Source organism: Squalius cephalus (genome assembly GCF_949319135.1).
Source record: "Squalius cephalus genome assembly, chromosome: 16".
NCBI lineage: Eukaryota > Metazoa > Chordata > Actinopteri > Cypriniformes > Leuciscidae > Squalius > Squalius cephalus.
In genome coordinates this window covers 13,933,079-13,949,261 of record NC_137137.1, presented here as the reverse complement: position 1 = coordinate 13,949,261, position 16,183 = coordinate 13,933,079, and the positions used below count along the sequence as shown (strand labels likewise).

At 37.8% G+C, this 16,183-nt stretch overlaps 1 protein-coding gene across 1 annotated transcript in view; it reads left to right on the top strand.

Annotated features, from left to right (window-relative positions):
* prex1 (phosphatidylinositol-3,4,5-trisphosphate-dependent Rac exchange factor 1) overlaps window positions 1-16,183 on the top strand; it is a 75,204-nt gene that overhangs the window by 53,576 nt on the left and 5,445 nt on the right. Inside the window, exons 19-36 of the mRNA XM_079897476.1 lie at window positions 29-114; window positions 1,429-1,568; window positions 1,723-1,831; window positions 3,503-3,684; window positions 3,846-4,007; window positions 4,227-4,437; window positions 5,835-6,090; window positions 7,143-7,349; window positions 9,035-9,123; window positions 9,213-9,295; window positions 9,764-9,854; window positions 10,238-10,366; window positions 11,044-11,085; window positions 12,165-12,382; window positions 13,161-13,263; window positions 14,396-14,539; window positions 15,523-15,637; window positions 15,789-15,849. Coding sequence (XP_079753602.1) covers window positions 29-114; window positions 1,429-1,568; window positions 1,723-1,831; window positions 3,503-3,684; window positions 3,846-4,007; window positions 4,227-4,437; window positions 5,835-6,090; window positions 7,143-7,349; window positions 9,035-9,123; window positions 9,213-9,295; window positions 9,764-9,854; window positions 10,238-10,366; window positions 11,044-11,085; window positions 12,165-12,382; window positions 13,161-13,263; window positions 14,396-14,539; window positions 15,523-15,637; window positions 15,789-15,849 — 2,428 coding nt within the window. The remainder of the gene's footprint in view (window positions 1-28; window positions 115-1,428; window positions 1,569-1,722; window positions 1,832-3,502; window positions 3,685-3,845; window positions 4,008-4,226; window positions 4,438-5,834; window positions 6,091-7,142; window positions 7,350-9,034; window positions 9,124-9,212; window positions 9,296-9,763; window positions 9,855-10,237; window positions 10,367-11,043; window positions 11,086-12,164; window positions 12,383-13,160; window positions 13,264-14,395; window positions 14,540-15,522; window positions 15,638-15,788; window positions 15,850-16,183) is intronic.

The following is a 16,183-nucleotide window of genomic DNA, read 5'->3' as shown; positions in this document are numbered from 1 at the left end:
TTGTGTCTTATTTGTGTGTATCTGATAGGATTGTGAAGATTCCAGATGTTCATGGCACTCTTCCGTTTGTTCTCTGCGGTTCTTGTCCACCTTACGTTCATGCAGTTAAGAAAGGTGAGTTCTCGTTGTTTGTAATGATCAAAAAACACATGCACGTTGTCACATTCATATGTGAAGTGATTATGGCCTCAAAAACCAGACCCAATCCTGTTTTTTCCATAAACATCCATGCATGTCATTCTGAATTGGGGAATGCATTGCATTCCCAACGTATAACCTGCCAGGCAGATGTTAATGTGCTATAAAAAGCTTTGAAATGAAGCAAATTCGTGACACCAAGCTGCTGTGGTCATGTGATCAACATCTGGAGCTCTTCAACGTTTGAACCCAAACTCCGGATCCCTGCACATGTTTCTGGATTTAAAAAGCACATTCTAGGAGCTTTTTGAAGTTAAACCATTAGCTCATCTTCACGGCACTTAGACAAATGCAAAAAAAGATTTATGATGTGTCATTATGGAAGCTTTTATCACTGCCAGTGCCCATGAATGAAGGGGGTGTAAATTCCAGAATAAGTGGTATATTCAAGGCAGAGCTGAGAATGTGAAATCGTCCTGTTAATAAACAATAATCATAAGTTCTTGTCTCATAAATCTTATTGTTGCTGCAACTCGCTGAAATGGCCAATTTAAAATCTCTACATCAAACAGTTTTCTTTATTTAGCTCTCAAAGAGAATTTTTTTTGTCGCATACTTTATCATTATGGGCATACATCATTAATGATACATACATGATCTGACATGTTTCATTGATCTGACTTTTCAGGACAGGTACCTGGGAGTACATATAAAAATCTACTCTCTTAAAAATAAAGGTTCCAAAAAGTATTTTAAGAAGTATTGTAGGAACCATTTTGGGTCCCCCAAAAAACCTTTCAGTGAACCATTCCTAAAAGAACAATTTTTTTTCTCAGTTTGAAGAATATTTTAATAATCTGATGATCCTTTTCCACCACGAAGAACCTTTTGTGCAATGGAAAAAGGGTACATGGATGTTAAAGGTTCTTAATGGAACCATAGACGCCAATAAGGGACCTTTATTTTTAAGAGTAGGCTTCAAAAGGCCAGGAATAACTACAAAAAAAAAATCACACACAAAAAAAAAAAACATTTAAAATGCATTAAAGTACAACAAACACATATAGCTAGGTTGCTACTGTACAAATACAAACTGATGCTTAGTCAACACTGATGAGGCAGCTAACATAACATCAAACACATTGTGTGTTAGACAGTGTCTAGACCAGTTTGGATTTGCCTACATGTAAAGTATACAACCTTTTCACATCAAAATCATCCATTTGACGTCTTTTATTGGTTCATTTAAGGTTATTGTGCATTATAGGCATTCTTTTTGTGTGTATACAGGCTCTGAGGCAGCTGCAGCGGGTCTTCAGCCTGGTCAATGTGTGCTTAAAGTCAACGGAAACAACATGAACCAGAGCAGTTACCAGGAAGTATTGGAGCACTTCAGTGGCTATCAGCCTGTCCTGGAGCAGCAAGACACAGTGAGAATCAGCATGCATTGTGTTTAACTCTGCATTATGTGTTTTTCTATAGGCTATGTAGGCCCACATATGGTGATCCTAGAGGTTGTTTGTTTCTGACACTCTAGACAGTACCTGTTTCCTCCCTTTGTGACATTATTTTCTTCTGCCACAGAGCTGTGGTCAGTGGGCGTACCGTGTGTATGAGGATGTGGAAGAGCAGATGTCTTTCAGGGGTTGTGAGAATGGCTCAGATTCAGAGGATGGCTGCACTAATGGAACAGGTAGAATGTGTGTGTGTTTGCTGGCAAATGACAGGTGTACCCAAAAAAAGGTTATTATCGTTAACGGAAACTATTATGAATGCAAAAGCCATGGGAACACTAGATCCAATGTCACATGCGTTTGTGAATGCAAGCTCATGTGAAGAAGTTTTGTCATCTGCTACAGTATGTACCAAAATTCATGTGTGGTGAACTCATGCAAAGACATTTGACCAATAGAGGATCAACATAATGGATAATAACAAACTGATTAATATCTCAAACCTGACTTGACAATTATAATATTACAATAGATTTCTATTTCAAATAAATGCTGTTCCACAAAAATATTAAGCAGCACAACATTGATAATAAGAAATGTTTCTTATTTATTTCTTTGTAATAACCAAATCAGCTTATTAGAATGACTTCTGAATGGTCATGTGACATTGAAGACTGGCGTAATGGCTTAAAATAAATAAAAATTTAAAACAGATATTTTAATTTGTAATGCTGTTTCACAATATCATTGTTTTTACTGTATTTTTGATCAAATAAATGCAGCCTTGGTGAACATAAACTGCATAAAAATGGTAGTGTGTTTGTGTGCGTGTGTGTGTATATATGTTATTGTTTATAATTTAAAGGGGGGGTGAAATGCTCATTTTCACTCAATCTCCTGTTAATCTTGAGTACCTATAGAGTAATATTGCATCCTTCATATCTCCAAAAAGTCTTTTGTTTTATTATATTAATCAAAGAAAGATAGGGTGTACCGAGTCTTTCCGGAAAAAAACGAGCGGCTGGGGGCAGGCCGTGTGGGCGAAGCTTAGCTGTGCTAACGCACCGAGCTAGTGACAACACACAGAGACATTATTTGTTCAACAGTTACTCACCGTCCGGTTCCAACGCACGACCGCGAACCTTTATCATTGCGACTGCTCGATCCTTAAGCATTAGACGATCTGGGCTTTGTTTATAAAACAATCATCGTCGAAATGCAGGGAACAAACAGCTACACAACTCCGTTTATGCTCAGGAAAACAAACTCCATCCACGGGTTCCTTAACGCTGGGTTCTTTGGGAATCTGTGCAGGGTTGTCTTGCCCTGGCAACCAAAAACACACTTCTTTGGTGACATTGACTTCCCAAAAGCCGGGCAGGGCGCTTTGATGGTGAACTGCTTTCACTCTCTTGCTCTAGTCTACGAGTGCGCGCGCGGCCGCGATCTTACCGGAGAAGTGCCCTTAGGACCCATATAAGGAAATTCCGCCCTATCTTACGTAAGACAGAGCCATACTCGAAAAAAACTTTCCGAAACTTGTGACAAACCGGAAGGAGTATTTTTGGAACAAAAATACTCCTTCAAACGTACAACTTAGTTTTTGAAACTTTGTCCATGTTTAGCATGGGAATCCAACTCTTTACCAGTGTAAAAAACTCAGTATGCATGAAATAGCATTTCACCCCCCCTTTAAACTGTCTGAACAATTTAAACTAAAACTAAACTGAAAATGAAAAATATAAACTTTAAACTTATCTTATTGTTTATAATTTAAAATTTTTCTGAACAATTTCAATTCTTTTCATAATTTACCTTTGTGATGGAAATGTGATGGAAAAGGGTCCTGTGCACATTCATCGGTGTTCCTGTTGGATTCTTTATATCTGTGTGTTCTCTGGATTTTCTAGGCTCTGTAAGAAGGCTGGAACTGTTGTCCATCTCTGACGATGTTCCTTCGGTCAGTCTGAATGTGGATAATGTTCATGTGGAACATGGGGTTGTGTACGAGTACGTCAGCACAGCAGGGATCAAACAATGTGTTCTGGAGAAGATGGTGGAACCCAAGGGCTGCTTCAACCTCGCTGCAAAGGTCAGACCATGCTTAAACAATGAATATATGACTTCTGAATTTTGTTTCTGATGACCTATGTTTGGGCCTGTGCAAATATAAGTTAAATTCCAATATAGACATACCGAGGAAGTTTTCTCTAACCCATCACATGTTCTTGTGTGTATTTTGAATTTTCTCAGATACTGAAGGCCTTTGTGAAGGACGACAGTCTGTTTGTGAAAAGCTGCCGACAGCTAATGGCTCAGAATGAGAAAGTGGTGACGATGCCACAGTTTGAGTTTCGAAACATCTGTGACAACAAGTTGGAGAGCATAGATAAACGCATTAGTAGCTACAAACAGGTGTGGCTTCTCTCTGTGTTACTACTCAGTCATTTTGTCATATTCCCTGGTGCACTTCATATTAGATAAGAAAATATCACAATGCTTTGATACATGAATTGTCATTTTTTTCTTATTTTCTTAAATCAATATTTAAAAATGGAAATCTGATATTCGTCATAATAAATGGAAAAATAGTTTGCAAGTGCTGTTTCATGGTGCTTTAATATTCTCTTCCAGTTTGTGGAGGAATTGCAGACGAAGGCCTCGCCCATGTTTAAGCAGGCGAGCACTAAACCTCACGTTCTGGGCTGCATGGACTTCGTCCCCACAAACTGTCACCTGAACCTGATGCAGGTGACCTGCCCGAAGAACACCTCCTCAGCCGGACGGGCCTTCAGCATCCGCTTCGGACGCAAGAACTCATTCTTCGGCCTTGATCCTGACCAAGGTGCATAGTTATTTAAGGGGATTTAGGGGGATTTAATGTTAAATATTATATTATATTTATTAAAATATTTACATATAATAGTTCATTATTATTTTATTTTTTATTTATTCTCAAAGAGATGAATAAAATATGTTGTCTGAAAAATGACTAAATACTACTATGTTAAAATCACTCAATTCCCAGATTGATTTGTCTGGAATTATTTATATCGTGGATTCAGCTCATGGGCTCAGTTAACCAAATCTCCACATTATGAGCATTGAAAGTTGTAAAATAGTAATTAAGCTTTATGGTGAAAACCTCCCAGGTCTTGTAAAAACCATGGCCTGCTATTCCCAAAGTAATCCAGAGCTTTTTAAAGCTCCTCCATCAGACCTCCATTAAGACACCATTAGGCCACAATAAGTAGCTTTTAGTGATGTCATCATCCTTGTCCCATAGGCCTACAGTCCTCCACTTAATGAGGCCTAACGCCTGCCCCTCTCTCTTATTATCACGGTTTATGAGGCCTGATGCTTTATTTAAGTCTCATCAAATACAACAAATTAGCAAACTCAACAAAAAATGTTTTTTGGGGTTTCTCCTGGCCTGATTGTAGCAGTTGGTCAGATGTGTCCAGATTATTCTTGGAACAAAAATTTAACAATTTATTCATAGCAATTTTTACATCAATTTTGTAAAATGTAATTTGTTTTCTTTACCAAAAGAAAAATACTATTTTGATTAGCAGCAATGCCTGGAATTTGTGATCCAGCTTAAATATACCTATAAATTAATAAACCCTTTTGTTGTATATTTGATTTTCAAGTCATTCTAACTGATGCTTTCAAGACTATCAAATCCAAATTCCAAACCATCCTGCAATTTTCAAGACTTCTTTGGCTCCACCTGCCCAGATTGCTGCGGCCCAACTTACTGTCTAGCCGCCACGTGTAGCTGGGAAAAGGACCACATAATGCTTTGTTCCTTATGCTCCTCAGCACGAGATGTTTTATTTTTCAGTCTCTGCTTCACATCTGCTCTGCAGTTGTCTCACGGTCAGAGATGTTTAAAATTCCTCCGGTACACTTCTCTGCAGCTGAAAGCCTCATGGTCCATGTCTTTACCACATGCAAGAGTACGCCTCGCTGGTTTTCAGCCATTCAATTCTTCTGTTTTATTGAGTCACGGTCACAGAAGCCCAAATCTAGTGTGCTGTGTCCCTAGACAGCATGAAGGCTGTTGCAAAGTCTGGGTACCATAATTATGTCTTCTAAGATGTCTTCTCTTGGCCTAAATGGACGGTAGCATTGCTTATATATCCCAGAATGCATTGCAACAAGCTCAGTGAAAAAAGAAATCCAGAAAAGTGACTTTTTTGACATAAAAACAAATCTTATGTCATTTTGTTCCTGCAGCCAATCTGAATCCCATGTCCCACGCTGTGCACTGTGTGACCAGCATGGCGGCCCCCTCCTGGAGTTGCCTGAGTTTGGATGAAGAGACAGAGGAGGGTGAGGGGAGCACGGAGGACGGCAGGAAGCATGAGGAGGGAGGTCTCAGCTTCCTCCTCAAACAGGAAGACACAGAGAGCCAGGACAATTACATCTGCCTCTATAACCGCCTGGACATTTCAGTGCGAGAAATGAAGCAATACGTGGCCCAGATAGATGTGTAAGTGGTGAGGTAGATTAACAGTGTATTACCATAAAATAGTGTCTTAAAATAGATTATGTTTTTGGAAATCTAAAATTACAAGTTGGAAATTATTATTCTATAGTGAATATACATTTAATCTCAAATATTCTTAAGTTTTAAAATATTTAATAAGCTAAAAAAGTTCTATTAAATGGTTTTTGTATTAGGTCAAAAACATTTTAATAGAAACTGCACTCAAGTGTTTTAGATTAAATGTATATTTAACTAGCAAAAATAAATGGAAAAAAGTTTTAAGCACATCACTGCATCAGTTAAAGAGTAAATTGGCACAACTTTTTTTCAAATTCTCATCTGGTTTTAGTAGCCTCCTCTTTGAGGAGTTCCTCGAGTTCAAAACTTCAGGATGTTCTTTTATGACAGTCTAAAAATATTTAGGGCTCAGACATAAAAAAACAAGGCCGAAGCCATAACAGACAACTGCAGAGGAAACATTTCAACAGCCTCTCAGGAGGAACAAGTGTTTGTTATTCAGTAGCTAGCATGTGCTGATGTAGAAGTTAATTGTCAGTGAAGTCATTTCTCAATCTCATTCCCTCACCTCTCTCCCAGTGCCTTTCTGTCAGTCTACACTTCCCTGTCCTATAAAAGAACAAAGTTCATTAGTAAAATATAAGGGTGTTTGTTTAACTAGGGACACTTTTGTCCTTTTTGTCTTAAAACACTGTTTAAATAAGCTTGAACAATAAGCTAATTTAACGGGGCTATATGTAGAATTTATATGTATATATATTAAAGTTCAGAATGGCTATAAAAAAGTACAAATTCAAATTTTCAGCATACTTAATGAATAGAAAATTCAAAAGAACAGCATTTCATTTAAATAAAATCTTTTGTAACAAAGTAGAAGTGTTTACTTTTTTTTTGATCAATTTAATGCATTCTTTTTTTTTCCATGAGGGGAAAAATCAACTCATAATCCAGGTTTAGTGTCAAAGCACTCTTAAAATTCATTAGAACAATTCCAATCCTAGCTGTTTCCAAACCTTTCTAAATATTTTTAATTTTAGACTTCTGTCATCGATAACTGGACCGACCCAGCCCCAGGGATCTGAGCCACCCTCGATTGAGACCGCCCCCTCAACCTCTCCCATACCGGAGGAGACGGACCAAGACAAGACGGAGCATTGCGGGAACAAGAGAGTGTGCTTCAAAGTGAACGAAGATGATCAAGAGGACTCTGGACACGACACTATGAGCTACAGAGACTCGTACAGGTGGGGAAAAGATTGTTTATGAAACATCGTCAAGCCTGGGTGCTTAAATGAGTAACAAAGGTTTGCGTCAAGCCTGCAACATGTCCTGATCCCATCATCTCTCCTTTCTTTATCCGTCTAATAAATCAGTTTCTAAAATGTCCATATTGAGAAGAGCAGCAACCTTCTTCTCTCTTATGAGTTTAACAGTAACATTTTGTTTTCCATGAAATGACATAAAAGTTGATTTAAAATCCCAGTCTTCCTCCAACACGCGTGAAACGGAGAGAGGCAAGAGAGAGTGAGCGAGACGGGGCTTCTGGGCTCCTGTCAAACAGATGTTGCTAAAACAGACACGTAGGGAGACGATAAACATCCCTTACAAAGAACCTGTTGTGTCACAGCGACCCAGACGCCCGCTTTAACCACTAAAGAATACATTCAGTCACTGTTGTTATGTCGTCATTATATGGAGCAAAGTTTGTTTGGTTGTGATCTAGACCTGACGGAGCAGGGCAAAACTGAGACTGACCACAGCCGAGTGGATTTTTTTTTTGCTTCTGTCAGGATAACCGGTTGCCTGCCTTTGCACCCTCTATCATTATGTGGCGTTCCGCTTTAAAATCCTGCTACTCTGTGATAGGGTGAGCTCATGAACAGCTGCAGCCATCATGTTTTATAGATAGAAACGTTTTTCCTCTATTTAGGCTCTTACAGCAAGTAACTGGATTTGTCTGTGGGATGTAGGTAGGCCGTCTGTTCTTGTTATCGTGAGAAGAGGGCTGGCTGTTAGGGAACATGAACTTTCAAGGGTTCAGAAGGTTAAATGGTAAAACATTTTTTTCTTTTTCAATTTCTGGGAGTGATACAACCTGCTGGTCATGAGCTTGATCTGCTTCCATTCTTGGCTTGTGGCGGTGCTAAATTTGGCCTCTCCTCTAGTTTTGGGGTGGGTAAAGGGAACTTCTGCTACTCTTCTAGTGGGTAGAAGTACAGCCTGTCTTCCCCTCTCAAGCTTTTTTGGAGCACAAAGTTTCATTCTATATCAGAGTAAACATTTCAAGGCTGCCAAGTAGACATCCACCTAAAACATTGTTGATCTCAGTGGATAAACGTTGAAATTGGAAGTTTGTTGATGTTTAAATTGTTGTGAAATGACTTCAGTTCTAATAATCAGTATACCATTGTTTTAAAGACATATTTCTACTATCATTTACTCACCTTCATGTTGTTCTAAACCGTAACATAACATTCTTACTTAAAGTTTTTTACAAAGTGTGGAAGCTTGCTCTTTTTTTATTTATCTTTTTGTGCCATTTTTCTGGGAAAAAAAAACAGTTTAACCATAGGAGCTTAAAGCAATATTAGCTAGTCAAAATCCAGAATTCTTGGCCCAAACAAGTTGATTAATATGTGTTCAACAGTCCTGCTGCTGTATATCAGTGAATTTCATCATTAAATGAGCATGGACCGACCATACGGAGAGCCTGGGAAATTGATCGTTTCAGTGAAGTTTTTCATTAGATTTGTATTTTTTCTTCAGCTTTGAATAATTACTGAACTCGATATTGGTTTGATTGAATATCATACTTTCAGAACGGTTCAAAGCGTTTTTGTGAATGAGTAAATATCAAATTTTGAATCAGTCTCTACAAGCGTCCTTTTCATCACATGAACTAAAAAACATTTGTACTTGTGTTCTACAGTGAGTGTAACAGCAACCGGGACTCAGTGCTGTCATACACCAGCGTCCGGAGCAACAGTTCATACCTGGGCAGTGATGAGATGGGCTCAGGTAACTGTCGTCTTTTTTAAATGTGATTACAATGTTGAAATTCAGGGCAATTACTAAAAGGAAATTGCTACTTTTATTTTGTTTTCCAGGAGATGAGTTACCATGTGATATGCAGATCCCTTTCGACAAGCAGGATAAACTACACGGATGTCTGGAACACCTCTTCAACCAGGTATATTGATTTCCTCAATCATAAATGAAACTTTTAGAGTCTTTTGCCAATTTAAACTTGATATTCCCTTTGTAACTGTTGCCCTTTGTCTGACACCGCTCACCTTCTTATTTTATCTTCTATTTTTGCTCTTCATCAATACATCCCCTCTTAGTTTCCCTCTCTTCTCCCTCTCTAACTCCCACAGTATCGTTTATCACATTACCATCATCTCTAGTGAGCACTCTTTGACCTCTACACCTCTGCTCTTTGACCTCAAAATCTATCGTCTTCTGGAGGTCACCAGATTTTGACCCCCTCTCAATTACTCAGATATCAATAAATAGGCTCTTTATCCAGTGCAGACAGGTTACATGTGGACAGACTGAAAGCAGCAGGCCTGGCGTTAGCAAGGGCGTGTAGCCGGTCTTCAGTTAGCACAGGATGTGTGTGTGGTGACAGGCATAACTGTGTCTTTTTCATTCTCAGGTTGACTCTATCAACAGTCTCCTGAAGGGCCCTGTCATGAGCAAAGCTTGTGAGGAAACCAAGCATTTTCACACCGACCACAGTCAGCCAGGTACCGCCCGGTCAGGGTGTGCGCTATATTTGAATGTGTGCTATCTTTGGAAACTCATTTGAGGGATGTGTGTATTTGGGTTTTCCGTTTGTGTGTGGGAGACATTTTTGGGTAGGGGCGTGTGAATGTTTCTGTTTACATCTGTACGTTATTACCACTGCATGTGAGAAAACCACACTAGTTTCTCCTATGTGTTTTATGTATTTTAGGGGTGTTTATAATTAGCCCCGTTTTAAAAAAAGGGTCTGACAGCAATTATGTATTTTTAAATTTTTTTGTGCATGTTCACACTGCCAGTTACACCTATTGTCCTGTTTGAAAGATATTGCAAACCACATCTGTGAACATCTTTTATTGTTACCTTCACTTTTTTTCCGTAATAGAGTTTCGGCACACAGATGACTGGACTATACGTTGGCGGCACGTCTTGCACAAGAACATCCAGGAGGACCCTTGGAACCTGCCCATTTCAATCAAATCTCTAGTTAACAGCCTTCATCGCTTCGTAGAAGGTACGCTTAAGCCTGAACAATCAATATCAAATATCAAAATAACCCTTTTACTTTTTTAGTACATGTTTTTGTTTTATTGTGCAAATTATATTATTAGTGTAAATTATTTTAATGCAGATTTATGTAATAAAACATGCAGTTATAATAGCAAATGAATTAATTCGAAAAGTAACTTTACCACTGGGATATATCAAGATGCTAGTGATGTTTTAGGAGTCCTCCAAAAATCAAATTCAAACTTGCATTCATGTCTTGCTCCATTCAGATTTTTCGTAATTATAGTCAGTAGAATGTCTGTTAAGGGACCATCAAAATATTGACATGTAGTTGCAAAGTTACTAAATTTATAATAATTTCTAAAGTGGACTATTGAAATAGTGTTAACTGTTTTTGCATTTAAAACCATGTGACACATGGCAGTGGTCTGTGGACCTGTTTATTAAAAGTTGAACTTCTTTTAACTTGAGCACTATGCTTGTCATGTGCATGATGCTGCAAACAGAGCTAGCTACATGTCCGTCTAGCATGTTCAAATAGAAAAACAATGGAAAAGCAGAGCAGTGGAAATGCTACTCAGTAAAAAATGTTAAGGTTTCCCAAGCCTTATCATACAGCTATATTGTCTTGTATTATAGTGTGTTGGGTTGTATTCATGTCTATTTGTAACTGTGTTTCAGATGGAAGGAGTCAACTCTTGTTGGCGCTGCTCAAATGCACTGGTAAGTTACGCCTTGATATGAACTTTCCCTTGTTGAACTTGATCATTGTAGATCATTTCAAATAGCTATTAAGAAGTCAACCCAGAATGTTTACATGATCCTGCACTTGCGTCATCATCTGAGTGAGATTTCAGACAGGAAACTGCAGTGTATGTGATTTGTCTTCCCCACTACAGTTTTGGATTATCCTGTATTTACAGACACCTCTGTGTGTGATAAGGGAGTGTTTTATTGGAATTCTGTATCAGGGAGTACGTACATGTGTTTGTGTGCGTGCGTGCAGCCAAGTTGCAGTGAGGCGTGTCAGTTTGTGAGCTTCTTAGTGAGCAGTAGACGCAGATAAAGTGAGAGAACGGAGAGAGTGGGATTTGTCCCATGGGGTCTGTGGTGGGAGACATATGGAAGCTGTTGAGCGTTTGCTTTGGAACCTGATCTAGAGCTCTTATCCCTACTGCTCAACACAGACAGCAGCTCCAAACCCTGTTCCCGCCCAGTGCTGAAACCCACCATCTGCTTAGAGTATTACACACTCGGACCACGGCTTACAACTGTTTTAGGACATTCAGGAATCACCTCACACCACTGATTTGGATACACTGTATGCTGATCTGTGAACAGCAAATTAATCAGTATTAGCTACATATGTCAATTTAAAAACACAAATTTAGAGCAATTAAAAACTATAAAACAGCATTTAATTTTTTTTTTTAATAATGCCCTCTGACCCATACATATTCATCATTTGGGGGGTTTTCTCAATACATATTTATATGTGCAATTAATTGTAATGCATTACATTTATTTCAATGTAATCAATTTGATGAATAAAATACAATAACATTTTAATAGAGAACCTAGGATGTTATGAAGCGGTACTGTATATGCTACTGTTCAAAAGCTTGGGGTCAGAATTATTTTATTTAAAGAAATTAATACTTTTATTCAGCAGTTTTTGATCAAAAGTGACAGTAAAGACATTTATAATGTTACAAAAGATTTCTATTTAAAATAAATGCTGCTCCCAGCACAATGAATACATGTGTAAACACGCATATTTATGCAATACTCTTCTATGACAGACACAGAACTCCAGTTGCGGCGGGATGTCATATTCTGTCAGTCCCTGGTGGGGGCGCTGTGCGCATTGGCGGAGCAGCTTGTGAACGCACTGAACCTGCGCTTCAACAATAACGGAGAGTATGAGGAGGACAGTAAAGAGGTGAGCCGTAAATGGCTGGAGCAGATCGCCGCCATCGGAGTGCTCTTCAACTTCCAGTCAACACTCTCTCCACATGTGGTAAGACAGATGACCAGAAGTCACGTCTTCTCATAGCTGATTCAGTGACACTCATCCCACAATGCCTCAGTGCCTACTACTAATATACACAAGCATGATAATAATGTCGTAGAACCTCTTATTCCTGGAATTGAATCTTGGGAGTAAATAAGGAATAAATCCTGAACCAAGGCCACTGATTTCCAAAACCTCCAGGATTTCTCATCAACAGGAAACCGTTCTAGTCACATCACAAGTTTCTTCTCTAGATATGCTGTATGACTCCAATACTGTCAGAATGCTGTTTATGAATTCAGATAGGGAGTAACGGTACACAAAAATGATGGTTCGATATGTACCTTGGTTTTTGAGTTCACGTTTTCGGTGAAGCAGAGGAGCAAAAAACAAACAAACCAAGGTTTATTTTTATTTTTTATTAAACATTGGTTTACTGAACAAACTATGTCTGTCTATTCAATTTTAAAAAGTCTGTCAATATAACATACTGCAGTTTATGGTGCTGTTGTAATTGGGGCAAGAGATTTGAAGTGCTTATACTTTTGGATGCAAAATATTTTAGAATAAGGTTAGAATGATAATATCCTGTTTTAATATAGCATCACTACGTCTGTTTGGCGCACATGTGTACCGAACCAAAAGACCCATATTGAAATTTTTTGGTTGGAATATGTGTACCGTTACATCCCTGGTATGCAATATATTGTTTTAGTCAAATACTCTCCTGCTTCACCATTAAGGACTTGATTATTTAGGGCTCACAAACTGTTTCGTTCAACAGAGAGAAGAGCGAATCATGCTGGAAGATACAAAAGCAGCACTGCAGGATCTGGAGAAAGTCACCGTGCTGTTCCGCCTAATGGAGAACGAGTGCCTCGTCCCAAGTAAGACATCACATATAGTAACGCATGGAGTATTAACACAGAAAAATACATCTTCTGTATATACAGTTTTAAAAGAAATGTGTGTGATTCTTTCACTTAGCCAACCTTAAAATGCGAATGCGACTGTTATGAAAGCCATTTGTAGGCTGATTTACCCAATAAGTACTGTGGCGCTTTCAAAACATTGCACATACTGACCATCCCGACACTGCAACATTGGCTCAACAAGTGTTTTTGTTTTTTTATTTTTAGCAGGACTATATTTTTGCTAAGCCAGTGCCAGACAAAAGGAGTGTTTGCTGCCAGGCTTCCCCTTTAAATCATTTTAAATAACATAATAAATAACACCGTAATAATTTATTTAAATTTTTTTTATTCTAATTGTTTGTTTATTGATATGAATAAATATTTTCTCACTGGGTACCAACCAGTGTTATTTTAGTATTATTTATGTACTTTTATTGTTTTTATTAATATTTTGAATTAGCTTTTATTTTTTATTTTCTGATTTGATTTTAGTTTTAGTTAAATTTTATAGGAATGTTATGTATTTTTTATATTTTTGTTTAGTTTGTTTTTGTTTTTAATTAACTATTTAGGTTTCATTTATTTGTATTTATTTATATACATCCGGGTGTGCGAACGTCGCGGACCCTCCTGATGACGAAAATTACGTCACGAGGAAAGTGTGAGGACCGTCGCGGAATACGGATGGCCGAAGTATACTATGAGCTTTATAAAACAGCACTCCCTCCCCCTCCACACAAACATAAAGTACACACACCCTCCAGATGTCCTCTTCAGGAATGTCAGCACAGTTAGCCATGATAGGAGAGCAGCTTTATCTGCCGTCTTCTGTTTTGGTTTGAGTGAATCCGAGGGAGGATGTTCTGCTCAGTGGTTTGTTTCTGCCGCAAAGGTGTTTTATTTACAAGGTCATCTCTGTGTTTTACAAATATGAACAGTCACACATCTGTGAGGTTTTTGGCTTTACTCATCCCATTACAACCTAATTAACCTGAATTTTCCCATTGAGAAACTTTCTCAAACTAGTGTGAGGGAAAAGACTTGAAATTGCTTGGAATTTTAAATACTATCTCATTGTGGATCATGCTTTTTTTCTCTCACACAGACACACCTGTGCATTACCAGGTGGAAGGCAGTCGCCAGGCCATCAGGGTGACAATGTTCCTGGACAACTGTCATTTCAGTGAGCTGCCAACAAGACTGAAAAATGGAGGCTCTTTGAAGCTTCAATCAGTCCTCTTCACTAGAGGTGGGAGCAGACAAAAGGAACTAGATAAAAGACTATTTTCATTCTAAATGGGGTTTAATTTTGTAATTTGAGCTGCCTACAGAGGCTGTATTTTAAGGCGCCATTGGCTTTAGGTTGGCATTGTAATTATGTTACCTCTTTAGATACCAGGCATCATTGCATGTTTCTTTTCAGGAAACTCCTATCCCATAATTTATTATGAGAATAAATCAAGGCAAGAGAAATGTACATTATAAACCTTTAGTGTTATGTACAGTGGTATTTTACTATCATTGATAAAGTATTATAGTTTTTATTAATAGTTTGAATTTGTTTTATTATTATTATATTTTCTGTTTTTATTTTCCTTTTGTAATTAAAGTTTTTACTAATTTAGTTTTAGTTCAAGTTATTTTAGAGCTTCAAGTTAAACTAAAATAAAATGATGCCTTAACTAGATGAAATATAATGCTTTTTTATGTTTTATATTATTTCATTAACGGTTATTTTATTTCAAGTAACAAAAATGTTTTTAGTTGTTCTAGTTTTAAGTTTTAGTTAACGATAATAACTCTGGTAATGACAACGAGTTAGACTATTGTGCAACATGCAGAAATACTCACAGAAAATTCTATTTAAAATAGTGTTTCCTGTGCAAAGTTTAATTTGTGTGACGTACAAATGAGTAATGTTCCAAACTGAGGTTCGGATGCTGCTTTAAAAGGTTAGATGCATACATAAGAAATCATACATGTATGTCTCAAATTTGAATATAGCCTTTTGAAATCTAGACTTTTAAGGGCAATCCTTACTCAGATGTCCTTGTCATAGTGTTGGATATGCATCAGCCCAGAATCAGTCATGCTCATAATGTGCTCATTTAGAGCTAATGAAAGTCACTCTAATTCCTTGATGAGTCTTGGTCTCCATCTAGAGGTACTTGGAGAGCATTACAGCACTGGGGAAAGCATGATGTTCATCTGCATTTTCTTCACCTTTACTAGGGCTGGAGAAGCCAGAGGGTGTGTTGTCTCAGGATTTTGTTTCCATGGAAGAGTTTCAGCAGCGCACAAATGCTCTATCACTGGAGAAGGTCAAAAGTTATTACCGCAAACTCAGGTACAAACCCCCTTTAGGGGCATTTCGCCATCATACCTTGCATATCTTAAAGTGTTAAACATCTTAAGTAAATAAATGTTTGACTGGCAAAAAGAAAAAGTGCTTTAAAGGTTATCATATGTGCTTATGCAATGTTTTTAATTTTTTTCAGGGCTTTTTATCTGGAGAAATCAAATTCAGACTCAAATTCCACTGCCATGAAAATAGACCAGGTTAGTTGAGAGATACTTGTACATTGCCGTTAAACAGTTTGGTCAGTAAATGTTTTTTTTGTAAAGGAATTTAGATTTTTCAGCAGCAAGGATGCATTAAATTGATCGAAAGTTAGAGTAAAGACATTTTTGATTCAAACCAATGCTGTTCTTTTGAACTTTCTATTCATTAAAGAATCCTGCAAACTGTGTCATGGTTCCCACAAAAATATTAAGTAACTGTTTTCAACATTTATAATAGTAAGAAATGTTTCTTAAGCAGCAAATCAGCATATTAGAATGAATTCTGAAGGATCATGTGACACTGAAGACTGGAGTAATGATGCTGAAAATT